The sequence below is a fragment of the Nycticebus coucang genome, chromosome 18, assembly GCF_027406575.1.
Source record: "Nycticebus coucang isolate mNycCou1 chromosome 18, mNycCou1.pri, whole genome shotgun sequence".
In the NCBI taxonomy this organism is placed as follows: domain Eukaryota; kingdom Metazoa; phylum Chordata; class Mammalia; order Primates; family Lorisidae; genus Nycticebus; species Nycticebus coucang.
Genome location: NC_069797.1, coordinates 78,000,673 through 78,021,574, shown reverse-complemented (window position 1 = coordinate 78,021,574; position 20,902 = coordinate 78,000,673). Strand labels below are relative to the sequence as shown.

General features: G+C 57.6%; 2 protein-coding genes across 13 annotated transcripts in view; one reads left to right on the top strand and one right to left on the bottom strand.

Moving 5' to 3' along the window:
- Positions 1 to 26: 26 nt before the first annotated feature.
- On the top strand, positions 27 to 7,919 carry SGSH (N-sulfoglucosamine sulfohydrolase). Of its 5 annotated transcripts, none has more exons than XM_053567866.1 (8): positions 27 to 162; positions 2,097 to 2,257; positions 2,933 to 3,038; positions 3,234 to 3,384; positions 3,669 to 3,825; positions 4,127 to 4,208; positions 5,247 to 5,450; positions 6,454 to 7,919. In XM_053567866.1, the coding sequence occupies exons 1-8, from the start codon at positions 75 to 77 to the stop codon at positions 7,011 to 7,013; spliced, it is 1,509 nt and encodes a 502-aa protein (XP_053423841.1). In that variant the 5' UTR covers positions 27 to 74; the 3' UTR covers positions 7,014 to 7,919. The 5 variants fall into 5 exon arrangements, with proteins under 5 accessions (XP_053423841.1, XP_053423846.1, XP_053423845.1 ...); XM_053567871.1 differs by having other exon boundaries at positions 6,226 to 6,596; XM_053567870.1 differs by having other exon boundaries at positions 6,133 to 6,596.
- CARD14 (caspase recruitment domain family member 14) overlaps positions 7,876 to 20,902 on the bottom strand; it is a 28,333-nt gene continuing 15,306 nt past the window's right edge. For 5 of the 8 annotated variants that reach the window (XM_053567855.1, XM_053567856.1, XM_053567854.1 and 2 more), the window contains 12 exons: positions 20,160 to 20,296; positions 19,883 to 19,977; positions 18,488 to 18,551; positions 18,106 to 18,307; positions 16,282 to 16,408; positions 15,805 to 16,045; positions 14,342 to 14,405; positions 13,618 to 13,732; positions 12,632 to 12,802; positions 10,514 to 10,635; positions 9,565 to 9,680; positions 7,876 to 9,058 (listed from right to left, as the gene is read on the bottom strand). In XM_053567855.1, the coding sequence (XP_053423830.1) occupies positions 8,851 to 9,058; positions 9,565 to 9,680; positions 10,514 to 10,635; positions 12,632 to 12,802; positions 13,618 to 13,732; positions 14,342 to 14,405; positions 15,805 to 16,045; positions 16,282 to 16,408; positions 18,106 to 18,307; positions 18,488 to 18,551; positions 19,883 to 19,977; positions 20,160 to 20,296 (1,662 nt within the window). In that variant the 3' untranslated portion in view covers positions 7,876 to 8,850. The remainder of the gene's footprint in view (positions 9,059 to 9,564; positions 9,681 to 10,513; positions 10,636 to 12,631; positions 12,803 to 13,617; positions 13,733 to 14,341; positions 14,406 to 15,804; positions 16,046 to 16,281; positions 16,409 to 18,105; positions 18,308 to 18,487; positions 18,552 to 19,882; positions 19,978 to 20,159; positions 20,297 to 20,902) is intronic. The other 3 variants (XM_053567860.1, XM_053567859.1, XM_053567858.1) reach the window with 3 other exon arrangements.

Below are 20,902 nucleotides of genomic sequence, written 5' to 3'. Positions count from 1 at the left end.
ACCGCGGGTCGGGGCCGGAGGCAGAGAGGAGCCAGAGCCCGAGGGGACCCGACTCCGTCTCCCCAGTCGCCGCCATGCGCCACCCCGGGCCCACCTGCTGCGCGCTGCTGCTTGTCCTGGGGCTCTGCCGGGCGCGGCCCCGGAATGTGCTTCTGATCCTCGGTGAGTGCAGCCACCCCGGGCACCGCTGTCCCGCGGCCAGCTACTGTCGTCCCCGGAAGCAGCTGCGCGCCCTCTCTCCAGCATTGCGCCCTGCGCCGCCCTGTGCAGCCCCACCGCCATTCGCTGCCTGTGCTCTCTCTACTGCCTCAGACTTTTCATGGCTGTCTCCTGGGAGTGCGGCAGGTCTGGAGGGGTCGGCACCCTCATTCCTGACCCCTACCCGAATCCAGAGCCTCCAGAGCTAACCGAGTGAGCCCCAGCTCAGCATACTGGGCAACTTTGCAGAGCTTAGGGGGCCACAGACCCCAGAGGGGATACCAGGTGAGGAGCCGCTGCCCAAGTCCCCAGAGACACAGCCAGGGTGCCCTCCTGGCTCTCTCCACCAACACCCTTGTCTCCTGGACCACAGAGCCTGTGGTTCAGCCCTCTCATCCCTCTTATCACAGCCCCCCAAGGCCCCCCGACACCCTCTCAGAAACCCCAAGTTCCTCCAGCATCACGCTGTTCACAAGACTTCCGGTTTGGGTGGCAGAGCCCTGTCCATGACAAGTGACAAGGCCAAACCACGAGGCCTCAGATTCTTTCCCCTTTTGAGGTCTGGCTCCCTGCCAGGCCCTCTCTTTCTGATTAACTTTGTGGTCTCTGGGCCCAGATCAGCTAATTGTAACAAAATCCTATCTCTTCTCACCTCCCAGGGCCACTTTGTGCCTGGGTCCAGGTCCTGCAGGACCAGGGTTGATGCTGGATTCTTTGGGCTCCCCCAGCCCCAGGTTAGGTCTTATCTTAGCTCAGGCTGTTGCAACGAAGTATTAATACCACAGACCCCGCAGCTTAAACAGCAGATGTTTATTTCTCACGATTCCAGAGGCTGAGGCGTGAGGTCAAGCTGCGGGCAGCATGGTCCAGCTGTGATGAGGTCCTCTTCCTGCCTGCAGGAGCTACCTGCCCACTGCTTTCTCATATGGGGGAGGAGCGCCCTTTTATTTCTCCTGTAAGGCCACAGTCCTATTAGATTAGGGGCCCCCCTGCCCTCATTAAACCTTAAATAAAGACTCTATGGACAGGTCCAGTTGCATTGAGGTTGGAACTCCAACATAAGAATTTTGGAAGAACACAGTTCAGTCCATAACCACATGCACAGACACTGAATGGGTTTGGAGAAGGGCAGCTTTCCGCCTGGCCTGCAGGCTCAGCAATCCCTACCCTCCACCTGTCTGGCCATTGGCTCACACCCAGTGGAGAATGGTGCCTTAACTGGAGGTTGGCATCCACTCTGCACAAGGACCACACTATCTCTGAGGGAGCTAGCAAAGGAGTTGCCCTGGGGGTTCCTACCAGCTTCTTCTGGGGTACCTTTGGGGTTCCCTGCTCCACAGAAGGAAGAAGCTTGCTGTGGATGTGGGAGCTTGAGTCTGTCTCTGCTCCCCACTGCCCAGCTGTGTGGCCCCCAGTGCTGCACTTTACCTCTCTGGTTGCTTCATGTAGGGTCCAAAGGTTGACCTGGGCAATCTTCAGGGTCACTGGGCCTTTGGGGACAGGCACTGAACATCAGTGAGCCGTGGTGGAGGGGTGTGCACTCATAGATCCTCAGATGTGCCCTGGGTCTGCCTCTCCTGGCCTCTGCCTTGGCCGTTTCTGGAGAGCCCAGGATTGCCCAGCAGTGCACTGTGTCTCTGCCCTCAGCCCCAGCATGCTGACGTGCTCAATCAGGTAGCCCGCCCACCTGGGTAGCAGGCCTCCTGGAGGTCCGCTGTTGGGGTGTCGTGCCTGACTGTCGGGCCTGCTGGGTACGGGAACCATGCTTCCTGGGTACCGTGCCCACCTGCTATCTTGCCCTCTTGCCATCACTGGTCCAAGCCTTTGCCACACAGTGCCAGGTCCCTTCACTCCCACCTACTGTCCCTCCTGACCTCTCTGTCTCCCACCCTCCCCAGCGGATGATGGAGGCTTTGAGAGTGGTGCATACAACAACAGCGCCATCTCCACCCCTCACCTGGATGCCTTGGCCCGTCACAGCCTCATCTTCCGCAATGCCTTCACCTCCGTCAGCAGCTGCTCTCCCAGCCGTGCCAGCCTACTCACAGGCCTGCCCCAGGTAGGTGGCAGGGGGAAGGAGGAGGGGTGGCTTTCACTTTATGGCTGCTGTGAACCACACTGCTGTGACCGTGGTGAATGAGGGCACTTACTGTTGATTCCTTAGCTGACAGCCTTACCCTACTGTACACAAGCGTGCTGTCGGTGAGTCCCCACTGCAGAGGCCCACACCAAGAGAGAAGGCACAGGGGTGGGGAACGTGTGCACATTAGCAGACACCTCTGGAGGTTTCGTCTAGGGACTGCGAGCCACTGCGGGGCTGTGCAGAGGGGCCTTCTCACTTTGGGTCTTTCTAGGGAGTCTTAGGTTTTAACACATGCAGTGATTTTCTATTATGATCGATAGTAAGTAACTGGGTGATAAAAAGAGGTCTATTTCTATTCTTTTCTTTTTTTAATATATGATCATGATGGAAAAGGTACAAAGTGCAGACACACAGAAAGGGGAATGTCACAGCCGACTGAGCGTGGGCATTCATTACCCTGGATACTTTTCTTTCCTGCCAGCGTCCTCTTTTCACAGGGGACCTGAGGGCCTTTGAACAAGGAGTGGAGGTGGGGAAAGTCTCTGTGGTGCTGGCTGTGAGAAGGCTGAGTTAGGGGCCAGGAGGGCTGGCACCCCATGGGCCGGGCTGTGGGAGAGCCTGGTCATCAGGCCTCACACACTGTGCCCGCAGCACCAGAATGGGATGTATGGGCTGCACCAAGGCCAACACCACTTCAACTCCTTCGACGCGGTGCAGAGCCTGCCGCAGCTGCTCAGTCAGGCCGGCGTGCGCACAGGTGAGGTGCTGTGAGCTCGGGCAGGGTGCAGGGTGTAGGGTGCTCGTCTGAGGATAGGGCCTGGGCTTCCTGGGTGGGCTGTGGGTCCTGGCGAGCCAAGGCTTGGACTGCCCCCGCAGAATGCTTAGGGGAGCAGAAGAGGGAACAGAGGGGATGGAAGGCCGGGGGCTCTGCACCAGAATCTCCCCACCCTAGGCATCATTGGAAAGAAGCACGTGGGCCCGCAGGCAGTATACCCATTTGACTTCGCCTACACGGAGGAGAACAGCCCCGTCCTCCAGGTGGGGCGGAACATCACTCGGATTAAGCTGCTGGTCCGGAAGTTCCTACAAACTCAGGACGACAGGTGGGTCAGCTCACACGGCTGGCCGGATTGCTCTGAGGTTTGCCTGAGGCTCATGTCCCAGTATCCAGTTGGAATTCTTGGTGTCCTCAGACAGGGAGATAAGAGAAGGTTCCAGATACTCGGAGAGAAAGGTTATGGGGGATGGGTAGTGAGAATCATAGGGAAATTTTCAGATATAAGGGAGTGGGCAAAGCCAGAAGGGGTGTCCCTGCCTAGAGCTGGGGCTCCCCAAGGTGTAGAGTCAAAGTCCCGGCCGCGACACGAAGCCCCTTCCCCACATGCAGGCCCTTCTTCCTCTACGTCGCCTTCCACGACCCCCACCGCTGCGGGCACTCCCAGCCCCAGTATGGGGTCTTCTGTGAGAAGTTTGGCAATGGGGAGAGCGGCATGGGACGCATCCCAGACTGGACCCCCCAGACCTACAGCCCCCAGGACGTGCTGGTAGGAGGGCCCTTGCCACATTTGAAGGTGCCCCCCAAGCCCTAAGTCCAGGCACCCCTCCTCCTGAGGGCTTGCAGTTCTCACCCCAGGGGATGGGACATTAGTGTGTAAGGAGAGACCCTCAGGCTGAGTTGGGTCGGGGTCACTGAGTGTTTGAGTCACCTAGGTGTGTGCACTGATGCAGTGACGGGAGCAGCTCTGGGCTGACCACTCCCAGGAGGAAGGTTCAGGCCTTGGAGGGCAGGCTGGCACCTCCACCCCTCCCCTTTCTACCTGTGCCAAGCTTGCCTCTGCCCCCCAGGTGCCTTACTTCGTCCCTGACACCCCAGCAGCCCGAGCTGACCTGGTGGCTCAGTATACCACCATTGGCCGGATGGACCAAGGTGAGCTCCCAGGCTGGGTGGTGGGGTGTACCAAGGCTTCCATCCCCCATCATGGGCCACAGCTCGGTCCAGGGGAGTCCCACCAGCAGCAGAGTGTGATCAGGATCGCAATGTCAAGGTCCTGTGTAGGGCTCCAAGTTCTGAGAAGGAGCTGGGTGGGGGCTGGACTCAGGCAGCCCCGTCCTAATGTGGAACTGTTCCTGGGCCGGGTCCTTTGGATGCCCCCGAGGTTGGGCAAACACTCCAAATGCTCTTTCAGCAGTGGGATCTGGATCAGATTTGGGGTTTTGGAGTCTCCTAGATTATGCAGATAGAGAACTTGGGGTGAAGGGATTAGTTTTTTTTGGCTGCTGTGACAAAAGATAATAAACTGGGTGACTTAAAATTATACATTCTGACATTCTGGAGGCCAGAAGTCTGAAATCCAGGTGTTGGGAGAGCTGTTCCTCCGAATGTCTAGTGTCTGCTGGGGGCTGTGACCACACATGTGTCCCTCGGCTTATGGCGGGCCAGCTCCATGCCCATCTCCGCCGGAACCTGCACGCAGCCTCCTTCTCACATGTCTCCTCTCTTGTCTGTGTCTCCTCTGTCCCTGAGGAAATCCTGTCTTTTGGCCCGAGTCTGTTTCTCTTTGCTCCTCTGGGCAGACATGAAATTCCAGAAAACACAGAAACCAGTATAGGGCAGGTAGCACCTCATGGAGGTGACCCAGAAGTGCCAAGGAAAGTCCCTGGAGGCCCATGAGTAGTCTGCTGAGGGCAGGGGGCTGGGCAGAGTGCTGGGCAGGGGGCCTGACTGGTGGGAGGGGCCGCAGGTGTGTTTTTTTTTTTTTTTTTTTTTGTGGTTTTTGGCCGGGGCTGGGTTTGAACCCGCCACCTCCGGCATATGGGACTGGCGCCCTACTCCTTGAGCCAAAGGCGCCACCCCTGCAGGTGTGTTTTAAGGTCCAGTGGCCACGTGATGAAGTGGCAAGTCTGCTCATGTCCCGTGTCCCCACGCTATCTCTGCACTGAGCCCTGCTCCCCACCCTGCCCGCAGGGGTTGGCCTGGTGCTCCAGGAGCTGCGCGGAGCAGGTGTCCTGAATGACACCCTGGTGATCTTCACGTCTGATAATGGGATCCCGTTCCCCAGCGGCAGGACCAACCTGTACTGGCCAGGCACCGCTGAACCCTTGCTAGTGTCATCCCCGGAGCACCCAAAACGCTGGGGCCAGGTCAGCGAGGCCTACGTGAGCCTCCTAGGTACGCTGTCTGCCTCGTGCAGGAGAAGGGTGAGGAATGAACCTTTGATGGTGCCACTGCACCAGACATTGCTCTGCACCCATTACCTAATGTGGTTCTCATGCCACCTGAGTGAGGAAGGGACAGGCACTCCCATGCTACAGGTAGAAAGTGTGAGGTGAAATGAGCTGCCTGGGGTTGCACACACGGCTGTCAGCACCAAGTGGGGAATTCCAGCCTGGGTCTTGGGGTTGCTGTCTAAGCCATTGGCTTTCCCAGTAGACCACAGGTGGACAGCAGAGTCCCCAGGAATACCTGTTAGTGCCCACGGGCAACACCAGAGTGTCTGGGTTGCTGGACCTGGGCTGGGATCTCAAGAATTTACATGTCTGCCTAGTTCCCAGGTGGCAGGGATACCATGGGCTCAGGGAGCCTCTCAGAACTACTGTTCCTATCTCACCTGGGAATTGGAGCCCCTCGGGACCCTGCTCACATCCATGAAGCCTTGGGGATGTCCAGTCCCACATTATAGACATGCAGACAAAACTGTAGGTGCAGGATAACTGTGAGGGGCCTGGGGTGAGCCCCTCGGCCCAGGGCAGACGACACCGTGCCTGCCCACTGCCCAGCAGAGCCTCCAGGTGGGCTCAGGGCAGCAGCACACTCGGGTCCCTACAGCTCAGGGCTCACATTTCTCTTTTAGGACCCAACCAGCAGACAGGAGTGCTGTGGCCACACCACAGAGCAGGAATAGCCGAGCCCTCCCTACATGGGAGACTTCCTTTCTTCTCCACAGGGTTTTAGAAGGGTCCTAAATATCACCAAGGGCCTCTTACAAGACCATTAAAGGCACCAGGTCCCAGGGAGATGCAGTGACAGAGAGAGGTACAGAGGGAGCACCCCCACTGGGGTGCTGAGTGCACGAGGGAGCCACCAGCTTCCCAGAGCGGCTCAGGGTCTTGGCCCTTCTAAAGGCGGCTCCTGGGCCTGGGGCTGCTGCACTGAGATGCCACTTGCTCTGCAGACCTCACGCCCACCATCCTGGACTGGCTCTCCATCTCCTACCCCAGCTACACCATCTTTGGCTCTGAGATCGTCCGGCTCACTGGCCGGTCCCTCCTGCCAGCACTGGAGACAGAGCCGCCTTGGACCACAGTCTTCGGCAGCCAGAGCCTCCACGAGGTCACCATGTCCTACCCCATGCGCTCCATACAGCACCGCAGCTTCCGCCTTGTGCACAACCTCAGCTTCCGGATGCCTTTCCCCATCGACCAGGACTTCTACGTCTCCCCGACCTTCCAGGACATCCTGAACCGCACCGCGGCTGGGCAGCCCACGGGCTGGTACAAGGACCTTCACCACTACTACTACCGGGCACGCTGGGAGCTCTACGACCAGAGCCGGGACCCCCATGAGACCCAGAACCTGGCCAGTGACCCACGCTTCTCTCAGGTTCTTGAAATGCTGCAGGCCCAGCTGGCCAAGTGGCAGTGGGAGACCCACGACCCTTGGGTGTGTGCCCCTGATGGCGTCCTGGAGGAGAAGCTCTCTCCCCAATGCCAGCCCCTCCACAATGAGCTGTGACAGTCTCTGGAGCCACCTTTCCTCCTTTCCCATCCCAGAAACATTCCCACAAGCATTCTTGACTGGTGGTGGAAGGGACCACCCCAGGGCAATGATTCCCAGCCCTTCCAAGATGCCTCTGCCTGGAAGGAAGGCCAGGTGTGTGTCCCAGGCTCTACTCTCCAGCGGTGCTGCCACCATAGTAGAGGACACCACCGTCCTCATGTCTGAACCGTACCCCAGCATAGCAATTCTAGGGGGGCTTTGGGGACAGGGCAGGGTCCTAAGCCCATGATGAGGGAGGCTGTTTGCCAGGTTGGTTTGAGGACCTGAAGCTGGAAGGACTAGAGACCCTCTTCAGTCTATGGAACCAACAGGTATTTCTGAGCCCTTCACCTGTGGAGAGGTGGGGGCTTCTGTGCCACAAGGCCATGGGTGGCAGTGGGTCCAAAGCACGCTCAGTGTGACAATGTGGCATGTGTCTGTTACTAAGCTGTGGGCTGGAGGAAGCCTCTGAGCAACCCTGGGGCTTGTTACTGCCTCCTTTGGTTTGCCCCAAAGTCAGCTACCAGCCCCAGGAAGTCTTCTGATGGCGGGAGCTCCCTGAGTGCTGAGTCTGCTCCTGTGGTCTTTCTGGGCAAAGCTCATTCTTTTCAGATTGTCCAGAGATGAAGGTACACAGATGCCCCCATCCCTCTAGCTTGGGTTATTCTCCTTGGATGACAACAGCGTTGCATGGACAAGGGGCTGTACCTACCGGGCCTCCACCCTCCACGGGGGCAGAAGCTTGGCAGGAAGGGACTCAGGTCCTCAGTGGGAGGCTCCCCTCACTCCTTCCTCCTCCATTGAATGCTGGAGGTGGGAAGAAAGCCGCAGGCCAGAGTATTACAAAAGGTTTTTATTTTAGTAAAATATGTAGAAGTTCATTTTCTGAATCCTTTATGGTAATACCAACCTGAATTCTAGAACAATGCCCTGATTCCAGGACCCTGTTGTCAAAATGACATTCAGTCTGGGACAGTCCCAGGGGTAGGAGGCAAGGCCAGGATGCAGGGGGACCTAGGGGTGCCCATCCAAGCTGTGCCTGCAGGGCTCCCAAGCCCTGGAGATGGAGGGAAGATGCTTGGCCTGGGAAGAGACTGGGCATGATGCCAGGTTGCAGGGAGGCAGCTCCCAGGCTCAGGAAGAGTCCTAGGCCTTCACACCCACGACCCCGCCTGGCACTGACCCACTGAAAATACTGTTTCCATCACCCAGAAGCTTAATAATAGGTAAACATGCTGGTCTCTGTAAACTAGAGTCACTGAGGCTTCCTTCAGCCTTCGGAAGCTAAAAAAAGCCAGGCAGGGGGGCTGACACATAGGGTCCTCAGGCTCTGCTCTGGGCAGGGCAGCAGCAGCCTTGGCAGGCAACAGGGCTCCAACCTGCTGCTTTGGTAGGTGTGGGGTGATGCCTTTACATGGTGAAATGCAAGGTCAAGGCTCAGCCTCCCCGTGTTCAGACTGGGTAATCTGCAGACAGGGGGTTTTCTGGAAAGGTCTGGGGCTTCCCATTCTGGGAAGTGTGGGAAAACCCCACTCCCTGTAGGAATCTCAGAGTTCTGGGTTCAGACTATGCCAAGTCTTGGGGAAATGGGGGAGATAGTTTCTGCCGAAAGGTGAGCACACCAGGAACGACTTCACCATTTATAGCCTGCAGGTGGTGAGCGTTTGAGGCTAGACCCTGTCCAGAGAGGCAAGAGCTGGCCTTGTGTGCTGAGCACCCCACAGCTGTGCCCACCAGGCCCTGAGCTCAGAGAACAGGACCACGTTAACAGCCATGCAAAGGACCCCACAGGCCCGGGAGGGGACACTGAGTGTCAGCGGGGTATCTGCTCCGTCCACACCACCTTCTTCTGCTCATCTGCGATGGCCAGGCGGACACAGCCAAGCAGGCTGTCCAGGTCACTCCAGCCGTCAGGGGCCAGGCTGATATACAGACAGGGCACTCTGTCTAGCTCAGCCTCCTCCTGTCTAGCTGCCTCCAGGAGCTGCTCTTCCGTGACGCCAAGCCGCTGCAGGCCCTTCCTGCCAGGGCAGGAGAAGGGGGCAGGCTCAGGGAAGCAATGACACTGCCCCTGCCTAAATGCTCCAGGACACAGGTGGCCCCACTTGGAGGGGACCTTGTAGAGACACAACCTGGGTGGGCCCTGAGAGACATTCCATATGATGGGGCCAGCTCGTCTAAAATACAGCCTTAGTTCTCAGAGCTCGAAGGGGTCTAAACCTAGCCCTAAACCAAGTGATGGCTTCCAACAGTTTTGCTCCTGACCCACATGGATGGACCACATCAGCTGTATGAGCCCCAGTGAGTGCATGGCCTCCGTAGAGCGGAGCCAGGCTGCAGGGTCTCCCTCATGGCTGTCTACAGCCTGATCCCCAGGGCAAGGGCAGCTGGATTTGTCCTGAAGTTGCCTGGAAACTGCCCTGTCAGCATTCCCAGCTCCAGGAAGCCTGCAGGGGGCTCAGAGGCAGCACCATGGGCTTGAGATGCCCAGGTCTGTGCTCCCCCACCGGCCCCAGCCAACACCTACTTCAGTTTCTTTGCTGCCTTCTCATTGACAGAGACATGGACAACGATGGGGAAAATCTCCATCCTCTGCAGGGCACAGACACTGTCCAGCCGGACGTCCAGAAGGCCGTGGGTGTTCTTGGGGAGAGGGAGAAATGAGTCAGGTCAGGAGCCTCAAAGAAAGTGAGAGGAGCCCCATGTGGGTCTCAAGGGTCCTGGGGGCAGCTGAGGGGAGGACCAGGCAGGACGATTCTAGAGGAGGTGGGGAGGGCAGTTTGCTGCCCTCTGTATTGGGGTGCGGAGCTCTTATCCATCAAATTTCTCTGGAGAACAGAGACCCCTGGCTGCTGGCATGGGGAGTAGCTCCCCAACCTGTGAGGGTGGGAGGGGAAGGACTCAGGGTGGGGGGTGGGGTGGCAGGGCCGAGGGATTCCCCAGGCACAGTGAGCCACCTTTATTTGGGCCTTCAAACACAGGGAGTGTGGCGGCACCCGCAGCTCAGCGGGTAGGGCGCTGGCCACATATACCGAGGCTGGTGGGTTTGAACCCAGCCTGACAACTGCAACAAAAAACAGCTTGGGTGTTGTGGCGGGGGCCTGTAGTCCCAGCTACTTGGAAGGCCGAGGCAAGAGAATCGCTCCAGCCCAAGAGTTTGAGGCTGCTGTGAGCTGTGACACCATGGCACTCTACCAAGGGCCACATAGTGAGACTCCGTCTCAAAAAAAACAAAAACAAAAACAAAACACACACAGGGAGTGTGCCATCTCCATCTCACTCATTCATGAGTTGAGGGAGCTTAGGCGTAAGGAGTTCGAAGACTTGCCCAAGACCCCACTGTCCCCACTAGCACGGGGCTGGGGTTCCGGGCTGGAGGTTGGGCCATGTCCCTCAGGTCTCAGGTCAGTTTTCCCACCCCTCCCGTCACCCTCCTCTGCACGGGGGTCTGGCCGTCCCCAGGCCCCACCCTTCACCTTTGCCAGGAGGGACTCTATGGCTCGGCGGGTCACCCAGCAGCGGCCACTGGATACCTCCCCCTCCTGGACGATGTCCCCTCTCTGGCTCCAGGCATCATATTCCTCCTGGCTCAAATACTCTGGAGGCGACATCAGATGGGGGGGGGTGCTGAGAGCTCCAGGCTGAGCCCCCACCCACGGGAGAGGCTCTTCCTGGGGCATCTTCTTTATAGACCCGCCCCTGCTCTTCCCACCTGGAGGTCTGCATCCTGCATGTCCATCCTGACCTACCCAGACATGGCAGGCGCTCAGTCAACATCAGTGTGGATGGGGGAGGGAGGGGTGAGGTACATAGACGATGGGGGTGCAGAAACAAACCCCTCTCCATCACTTCCCCAAGCTTACACAACCAGCATCTTACACTAGAAACTTCATGATTCTGTCATCACTTTTTTTTTATGAGACAGAGTCTCACTATGTGGCCCTCAGTAGAGTGCTGTAGTGTCACAGCTCACAGCAACGTCAAACTCTTTTTTGGGCTTAAGCAATTCTCTTGTCTCAGCCTCCCAAGTAGCTGGGACTATAGGCGCCCGCCACAACGCCCCACTATTTTCTTTTTTTTGGTTGGAGTTGTCATTGTTGTTTGGCATTGTTGTTTGTCATTGTTGTCTGGAGCCATTGTCAGTTGTCACACCTTGGAGCACTCAACACCCCTTAATGCTCCAGACACCCCCACAGCAGACCCGTGGCAGTCCTGGAGCTGAGAGCATCCTCTAAACAAGCCTGTCACAGCCCCTCAGATTCCATCTTTCTTCCTGAATAGCTTCTCCAGGTCCTGACCAGCAGGCCCCATAGGCAGGACCATACGTCCTCCCCACTCACAGCAGGTTTGTGCTGTCCTCCCATTGCTACTCTGCCTGACGGACTCAGTGACCGGCAGCCTCCCAGCGCCCCCTGCCCGGGTCCTCCTCTGATCCATCTTCCATTCTGCTTTCACAACGGGGGTCCGAACATCAAGCCCAATGTGTGTGCTCTTCACTGTAAGAACCTAATTGATCTGCCTTGCACATTATGTAAAATCGCACGTCTGGCTGCTGCCTTGGACAGTCCTGCCCGGCATGGCCTGGGCCCATCCCACTGCATGAGCCCATGCTGTTCAGCCCCCGCCTCACTCTGTTCACAGCCTCCCCCACAACAAGGAATCCATCCTTCCTTGCAGGGTCCCCCAGGGCTGGTGCCCACTCCTATGCCAGGACAAGTCTGTCCCCACAGCAGCAGAAGGGGGGAACCAATCCCTTGGTTAAGGGGGGAATCCCTTAACCAAGGCCTCCCTTGGAGGCCACTTGGCACCTCTGGCTCCCACCTAGACCCCGGTATGCAGTAGGTGCTTCCTAGAGGAACCTCGTGGACTGCACCTGCTTCCCTGTCTCCTCTGTGAACTTTGAGAGGGTAGGACGGGCCTAGTCACCCCCAGTTGTAATCCAGAACCACTCAGCCAGCAGGGAGCTGCCTTGTCTGCTGAGCGGGCCACTCGGCCTGCCTCCCTGGGACCCCAGGAATCTCCACTGAGCGGCCATTAGCCTTTCAGCTATAGCACCCCATTAGGTTGGAGCCTGTTTGCCAATAGGAACTGTGTGTGTAGAACAGTGTCCCCCAGTTTAGTGTCCCTTCCCCCTCCCAATCCACATCCTGAACCTCAGAGTGGGGCCTTGTTTGGAAATACAGTCCTTGTAGGTGTCATTAGTTGAGGGAGGTCATACTGTGTTGGGGTGGGCACTAAATGCAATGGCTGGTGTCCTTGTAGGAAGGTACAGAGGGACACACAGAAGGGAAGAGGCCACAACAGTGGAGGCTGAGCCCAGAGAATCACCTGGGACTTGAATAGCCACCAGGAGTGGGAGGAGGAGAGCAGGGCCCTCCCCGAAGCCTGCCCTGAGAGCCCTGAGAGCCCTGAGAGCTCAGGCTCCTGCCCTCCAGCACTGGGAGCAGACAACTCTGTTGTTTTGACCCCCCCCTTTGAGGTGCTTGGTTAAGGGATTCCTAGGAAACCCCTATAGCAGCCTCCCCGACTCTCCTGGGCTCTGCTGTGGCCTCCCCAGGCCTGGTAGTCAGATGGGCTCCCAGAGGCCAGCATACCTGCCGGGCACTTCTTAAACCCTTGGAGGAGGCACAGCTTCTCACTCAGGATCTTCCCAAGCACCCTGGGCACGAAGAGAACGGGCCGTGGCTGCGAGGGCCTGTGGGGGTGCACGAGGCTGTAGGGCACCAGGGTGAAGCAGCTCTCGGCCCAGAAGCACGTGGCAATGTCTGTGAAGGACAGGTGCCATGAGTGGCTGGGCCCAGCCGCAGCTGCCCAGTTGTCCATCCTGCCCTCAGAAGGGGCCCCGTATGCTCTGCTTGCTGCTGCGGGCCCATGCCGCACATGCCCAGCCGGGACACGGCTGTGTGTCCTGCTGCTGGTGGCCGAGTGGTGCCTTTGCACCTGCGGATGAAATAGCTTTGCAGGCTGGGATTTAGCCCCTCTTCTTGTTGGGTCCCCCATCCAGGGAGGATGAAAGAAACCAAGTTTCTTCCTCCTCCAGCCTCCTCCTCAGCCAGTTCCCCCTGGGCACAGTGTACCCCCCATTCTGGGTCATTTTTAAGAGCCATCTCGCACAGTTAGAGAACTCAAGAAGCAGAAAAACTGCGGACTATTTGCCTCACTTTGCCTTCACCTCCAATCACCCTCATCATGCAGTGTCACCTGCCAGGGGATGTGCTGCTGCCCCTCCACCATGGCCTAGCAGCCACACCAGGGATCCACTGATTTATACAACGTTGGGCATTTGGATAGTTCTCCAGATGTTACTATTCCCAAAAGACCACTGTCGATACAACCATCCAGTGGCTTCTGGACTATTCTACAGGGCAGATTACAGGAATCTGAGCATCTGTTGGCAGGACATTAGAGATGTGTGCCATGTGCTCTCCAGAAGGACACACAGACACCAGTCATGGTTCTTAAAAACAGATCCTGGCCAGAATGAGCTGTAGCCCCTGACTAAGCTGACCAACCAGCAGCTGCTCCCAAAGCCCTCGCTGTGTGGAGCCAGCCAGCTGTGTGCCCGCTCATCCAGCCTCACCGTCCACCCTGCTGGGGTCTGACTGGCCTCCATCAAAGGATGAGCACAGAGGGCTGGCCTTGGCTTTGTCCATGCTGACGATGCGGACCAGCTTCTGTGGTCCCCCGGAAGACTGCTAGGGACAGGAGGGGCAAGGAGGAGTTGAAGGGTCTGGGGCCTGGCACCCCACCCCATAACCATGTCCAGTGTGGTCCCTGAACCATCAGATGGGGCTCTCGGAACAGCCAGGGGCCCAGGCTTGGGCCCAGGTCCATGCCAGGGTGGGAGGCAGGAGAGGTCCTCAGGCAGACAGCTCCCAAGCAGGGTTCTGCAGTGGGGGCCAGGCTGCAAAAGGCAGAAGGAAGAGATGGGTCCCCCGAGCCTCGCTGTGCCGTGATCCAGGGAGGATTGTCCTGGCAGGTTGCTCAGAGACAAGTGGATGCTCAGCAACCTGCAGAGTATTCTGTGTCTGGAGAGCACAAAGGGGCCCCAGCCAGAGGAATGAGAATTTGGGGAGGTAAGATGCAAAGGTGACCTGGGCGCAAGTGCAAAGAGGTAGCTGATTCCAGGAGCAGGACACCTAAGAGCCCACAGGCTGGGTGAAGGGGTGCAGACCCCGGGGAAGGCTTAGAGGAGCCTCCAGGGGAGATGGGTGGGCCACACACTTCAGATCAGCAGCCTACATGCTCCATACCCACCCCCAGCACCTGCCCCTTTTCCTGCCCACCCCAGTGGGGGACCTTACCTTGCGGGCAACAGAGCACTGCTGGGTCATGTCCTGGATGAGGGCGATGAGCCGCTGCTGGGCTCTGCACAAGCAGGAGGGGCCCGACCAGTTGTTGGAGCTGCCCCTACACATGCTGCAGACACCCTGCTCCAGGCCATGACACCCCCCAGGGCTCCAAAGGGCCCCAGAGCCTCAGCCCACCCATGGATGCTGGTTTCTTTGTCCTGGGGTAGGACCCAGGGTACTAACAAGCAGCCAGGGTAAGAGCTGCTGCAAAACTGCCACTCATGGGCGGCACCTGTGGCTCAGTAAGTAGGGTGCCGGCCCCATATGCCGAGGGTGGCGGGTTTGGACCCAGCCCCGGCCAAACTGCAACAAAAAAATAGCCGGGCGTTGTGGTGGGCACCTGTAGTCCCAGCTGCTTGGGAGGCTGAGGCAAGAGAATCGCGTAAGCCCAAGAGTTAGAGGTTGCTGTGAGCCATGTGAGGCCACGGCACTCTACCCAAGGGCAGTACAGTGAGACTCTGTCTCTACAAAAAAAAAAAAAAAAACACTGCCACTCACAGTGACCACAGGGTCTCTCCTTGGACCCGTTAGAGCTGATCCCGGGGCTGGGACTTACACTGAAAGTGGGAGGGGCTGCTTTACAGCACTCACCTCCCACAGGTTGGTCTAGAGTAATGGATTTCTTTTTTTTTTTGTAGAGACAGAGTCTCACTGTACCGCCCTCGGGTAGAGTGCCGTGGCGTCACACGGCTCACAGCAACCTCTAACTCTTGGGCTTCCGCGATTCTCTTGCCTCAGCCTCCCGAGAAGCTGGGACTACAGACGCCCACCACAACGCCCGGCTATTTTTTTGTTGCAGTTTGGCCAGGGCTGGGTTTGAACTCGCCACCCTCGGCATATGGGGCTGGCGCCCTACTCACTGAGCCACAGGTGCCGCCCTAGAGTAATGGATTTCTAAGGGGAAGAGGGATGCTGCTGCTCCCCAGGGAGTGTGGCCAGCCAGTCCAGTTTGTCTAGCCCAAGGGGTGTTCCCGATAGGGGCTTTGTGTGCCTGAACCAAACCAGCACGATGGGCCACCCAACTCCAAGGGACACTTGGTGATATGTGGAGATGGGCTGAGAGTGCTCCTGGCCTCTGTTGGGGAGACACCCAGGATACCTGCGCCCTAAAGGATGATCCGGCCCCATCTGTTGGTAGGGCTCAGCCCAAGAAGCCCTGATCTAGAACGCTCTGCAGAAACCTGAGGTCCAACATGTTCAAGAGCCAGAGCGCCTCTCAGAGAGAAACTCATCCTCAGCAGTGGTCTTGGGGAACCCACCTCGGGTCTAATCACCCCACCCTTATTCCTGGGCAGGCGGCGCTGCTGCCAGGGAGGGAACCCAGGGAAAGGCACTGCTTCCTGGTGGGCAGAGAGGGTCCTCCCTGCCAAGCCAGGCCAGGTGGTGTCACCCCACGGGCCTTGCCCTCTGCTCACCCTGAGTAGTTGGGGATGGTGCCGTGCACTGCGGTGTCCCTCAGGCTGTAGGGGCTCACGCGGTGGGCGTGCCAGCAGCTGCGGCCCTGGAACATGGTGTCAGTGACATGCAGGACTTCGTTGCACTGCGCCTGCAGCTCCCCCTCTGCCCTCCTCTCCAGGGCCAGGTTCACCCGGACGTAGAATGAGTCCCCTGAGGTAACCACTTTGGCTTCCAGGTCCTGGACCAGCTTCTTGTAACCTGATAAAAGGGGACATGAGCACAGAGGAGCCAGGGCTATGAGCACAGCCAAGGAAGATTCTAGAACACAAAGATGGGAGACTCTCCCCCAGTCTCAGAGGCCACTGGAATCAGTGGGTGGCAGGTTCCCAGGTGCCCCAGAAGGCCCCAGGGCCTTGGGTGCAGCCTGGCTGAGGTACTGGGTGAGCCCTGGGGAACCCGAAGGACAGAGCATGGGATAGGCTCTGTGTCCGTACCTTCCACATTGAGCTTCACAGACAGGCAGCAGAAGCCGTTCACCCTCTGCAAAATTCCCATGGCCTGCTCCAGGGTGGTGTCCTCCAGGACGGCCTTGAACAGGGGCTCCTTGGCCTCGTAATCAACCTGAGGGCAAAGCCCACTGGTCAGCCTTCTTCAGCCAGGACTCTGAATGCAGGAATGCCTGGGGTGGTCCCTTCCACCATCAGAGCTGTGGCAGCAGCAGTGGCGGGGGTGTGGGGGGGGGGAAGGAATACAGCAACTCCCAGCTTCCAAGGATGCATGCCACCCACATTCCCAGCCTGAGAGCCAACTGCCAACTCTTCCCCTGTTCCATTCTAGAACGTTCTAGAGCATTCTAGCACAGTATTTCTCGGCCTTGGGACCATTACCATGTGGGGCCAGATGGCTCTGTGTTTGGGAGCTGTCCTGGGCCCGGGAGGGCGCCAAGCAGCATCCCTGGTCTTCATCTCCCCAGTGCAGCTGTGAAGGCCACCCTATAGAGCCCCTGCTGCCCACATGTTCCTTCCCAGTATTCTTAATTTAGTAGAATATAGGACAATGACAAAGAAAGTTAAAATGTATCTGAATGCCATTAGAATAAAATTGGCCCCCTGAGGGTATTGGTACTGTCTCCGGAACAGTTGCTCTGGCTGCCATGTGGGTAGGTAATGGGAAGCCTGAGAGGACGGTCTGGAGTGGAGAGTAAAGGAGACGACATTGGGAACTCAACACACCCATCGTTCGAGACCTAGGAGAATCCAGCGAGTAGACAGCTTCTTCTAAGACGAGGCCAGCTGGGCTCACCAGACTCTCCTGCCCAAGAGCTCAGCCCACCCTCCCTCACCATCTCTGCACTCCCTCTAACACCCCACACCCTGTCCCCAGTCCCTATGGTAAAGCCTGTCTTGCACATTTCTTGGGTTATTTTTCTTTGTATTATGAACACGCTTTCCTCTTTCTGTTTTTAGAGATGAGGTCTTGCTCTGTGGCACAGGCTGCAGTGCAGTGGCTCCTCACAGGCGCCATCACAGAGCACAGAGCACAGCAGCCTTGAACTCCTGGGCTCAGTGCTCCTCCCACCTCAGCCTCCCGAGGAGGATGCCTGCTGCCTGGCCTAGCAGTATTGTTAACAAGCTGGATGTTTAGTAATTCTGCCCACATATTCACTTATAGTTGGATGTACATTAATGTACATTTATCTTCTCCACATTTTGTGTTTTTACTACAAAAAGTTTTTTTTTTTTTTTTTGTAGAGACAGAGTCTCACTTTATGGCCCTTGGTAGAGTGCCGTGGCCTCACACAGCTCACAGCAACCTCCAACTCCTGGGCTTAAGCAATTCTCTTGCCTCAGCCTCCCGAGTAGCTGGGACTACAGGCGCCTGCCACAACGCCCGGCTACTACTACAAAAAGTTTTAGAAAATGCTCTCAGGTTACAATAATAAATTTTATATCATGTGTATATTTTATCACCCTACTTTAAACTGACAATAAGATTATCATGGTAAAGAAATAAAAAGCCCCCACAGGACATAGCCCTGTCAGGCCGCCTTGTGTGGGACCTGCTGGGGTTAGCTTGTCCTCCGCTCTGCCATCCCACCAGCTCCCAAGCTCCCGCAGCTCCAGAACACTGGGCTTGGGGAGGTGGCTGGGGTTCCCCTAACGTGACAGTCTTCTATAAATTAGGAGTCAGAGCCTGGGCTAGGCCCAAAGCAGCTCTTCATCAAGCTGTGTGATCTGAAGGCTGCCTGAGTCACCTGCCCACCCTGCTGCTGACCCCCGAGGAGCCCCAGGGGAGCTAGCAGGGGCCCACTCGCTCACCATAACGATCTGGGTGCCTGGGCGCAAGGCCATTTCGTCCGCCACAGACCCTGGGGTGACCCGGTGGATGAAGATGCCGGTGTGGTTCCCACCAATGACACTTATCTGCTCCAGCAGCGCATTGCCCTGGAAGGCCAGCACCGTGACCTGGCTCAGGATCCTGCGGGCTGGCCTCCGCCGCACTGGGATGCTGCTGCTGCTGCTGCAGCAGTGAGATGCAGCTCTTACATGCTCATTTGGCCCCAGCCCTCTGAAACCTCCTCCCCACTCCATGGCACCCTCCACTTGGAAAGCCTGCCACCTCCCAACACAGTCACTCTGCCCGGCCACCTCCTGGTCTGGTCCCACAATCAGCCTCGGAGGCTCCCCTACTACCCCTCACCTTGTGGAGACATCTAGGCTTCCAGAGGAGAATGACTGCAGGCTGCTTTCCAACTGGGGAAAGTCTGGGAGAAAGCAGAGAGTGACGTCCACCGCTGACTGACAACCCTCTGGAACCTCAGGCCCTGCTGCCCCCAGCCTGGGACACCTCCTGCCTGATTCTACCCCCTTTGCTGAAGCTGAACTTCCTCCCCCACCCTGCCATGTTTGGAACTCTGCCCTCATCTTCCCTAAAATCAGAGTGACTGGTGAGGGGCTGCAATGGGGAGAGACTGACCTCTGCCCATCATCATGTGATACCTGAATGAGTTGCTGGCATTTTTAAAGATAGAGAGATTTCACCTATAATCTGGATTTCTGGCTTCACTTGGAAAATCAACCCTGGTGTGAGCATGGCCTGCGTTTCTGGATAGCAGTACTACCAGCACCCGCCAGTAGCTGCCTCTTGCTGCCCAGATGGCAGTGGCGGGCCTCTGAGCTGGTGGTCCTAGGACCAGAGGCTCCCTGGGGTCTCCTGATTCTCATTTTCAGATGCAGCCTGTGGACCCCTGAGCCAGGGAACAGCTCCCAAGGTCCCTGGCTGTGCCTCTCACCCAAGAACTGCCCTCGAGAACCAAAGCCAGGGAGATGGACAGTCCCTGCCGCTGGCAGCCCATGCCAGGCTCACAGGCAAAAGTACATTGTGAGGATGGCCAAAGCCAGATGAAATTAATGATACTCTCCAGGTATGTTTGAGGTTAATTCCATGAAAACATAGGAAACTGGGGCATTTCGTAGAATCCTAACAGAAAAAGAACAGAGGAAGAAGCTCTTCCTGTTCATGGGCTCACATCCCATTTGGATATGCTGGCTGGACCTCTTAGCTTGTGAGATGTGTCTGAGTGTGCCAGGGTCTCGAGATGGCATAAGCACCAGGGAATGCCGTGCAGGGCAGCATGGGGACTCCCACTGCCTACTGGTTGCAGGGTGATTTCCAAACAGGGAGCTGAGCACTTCCCGTGTGCAGGCCCAGGAGGGAGCAAGGTGTATGAAGGAAGGAAAGGTAAGGAGGCCGTGGACTTGGGCAGGAGCGAGGGCTATGCCTTCACAAACACGAGGGGCCGTCACCCAGCACCTCCGCCTGCTGCCTCTGGTTCCTCTGGGAGGTCTAACCCCCCACATGAGGGGCTGCAAATATGACCCCCTCGGCTCCAAACAAAAAGGTACCAGTAAACACAGCAAGCTGGGCTTTGGCTTCAGCTGCCTGGATTTTCCCAGAGGCCAAGGTCAAGGCCCAGGGCAGGGTCAAGTTTGTGTCTTATCCACTGGTCCTCTGGAGAGAGACTGGGCCATCTCAGCACCCTGCTCTGCCCCAGGGCAGGTGGATCACTGTGAAGGTTGGGTGGGGTGTGCTCACCGGCTCTGTCCAGGATCTCATAATCCAGGTCTGCATCGCCCACCTTAGCTCCTGGTGGGGCTCCCCGGTCCACCTCCAGGATTTCTGGGCAGCTGCTGCAAAGTACAAGCAGCCTGCAGCTCAGACCGCACCCTACCCATCCAAGGGCCCCTGCACCTGCCTGGCTCTGGGGCCTAGGAGACTGGAATTGCCACATCCAATGCCTAGATGGCCCAAGGTCCAGGTTGGTGTCCCTGGTAAGTTCTCAGGAAGGACCCCAGCACTGAGCCTGCCCTACCTTAAAGACCAGAGGTCTTCCCGGAAGTCTTCAGCCACCCGCTTGTATAGGGACTGCTGGCTGGGGGGCACCGGGCTACTGGAGCGGAAGCTGTCCACCAGCTCGCGGCTGGATGTAGCACTCAGGTCCGACCAGAGCTGAGACCAGAGGAGAGTGGGTGGAGGTTGGCAGGGCATGCTCAGGGACAGCCCTGAGGCCCTCCCTGCTGTCCACTGTGCAAAGAGAGTGAGCCACAGCCCAGGTGGGAAGAAGGGCACCTGCCATGGTCACATCGCCTGCCAGGCATGAGGCCCTCTGTTTGCTGCTTTCCACGTCTCTGTGGCCAATTCTCACAGTAAACCTGAGAGCCGTATTACTGCCCTTTTACACATAAAGCAACTGAGGCCCCGGAGGCTGCAACTGGCTGGTGAGGGAGGAGCCTGCTCCTCTGGGCAGGGGAAGCTCCACTCTGGGCACATTCTGGCCAGTGTGACATGCAGGACGGGGCACCAGCAGTGGAGCGCAGGTCTGAATCAGACCCCTCCCTTCTCTTAGTAAGTATTCCTTGAGTGCCTACCACGTGCCAGGCCCTTTGAGATTGGGGTATACACTTGAGCAAGGCAGCATCCTTGGGCTGGGGCACCAATGGCAAGTAGATGGTGAAACATAGGTCAGCTCTCCTTACCACCACCAGGGTGTGGGAGGCCAGGTGGGCTTCCTGGAGGAAGCGGCACAGACTGAGGAGCCAGGCAGAGGTAAGCGTG

Excerpts from the sequence above, each read along its gene's own strand:
- SGSH (XM_053567866.1), top strand. The coding sequence starts at position 75 with ATGCGCCACCCCGGGCCCACCTGCTGCGCGCTGCTGCTTGTCCTGGGG. Across the intron at positions 3,385-3,668 it reads CTACAAACTCAGGACGACAG|GCCCTTCTTCCTCTACGTCG; the intron begins GTGGGTCAGCTC and ends CCCCACATGCAG. Across the intron at positions 5,451-6,453 it reads GGCCTACGTGAGCCTCCTAG|ACCTCACGCCCACCATCCTG; the intron begins GTACGCTGTCTG and ends CTTGCTCTGCAG.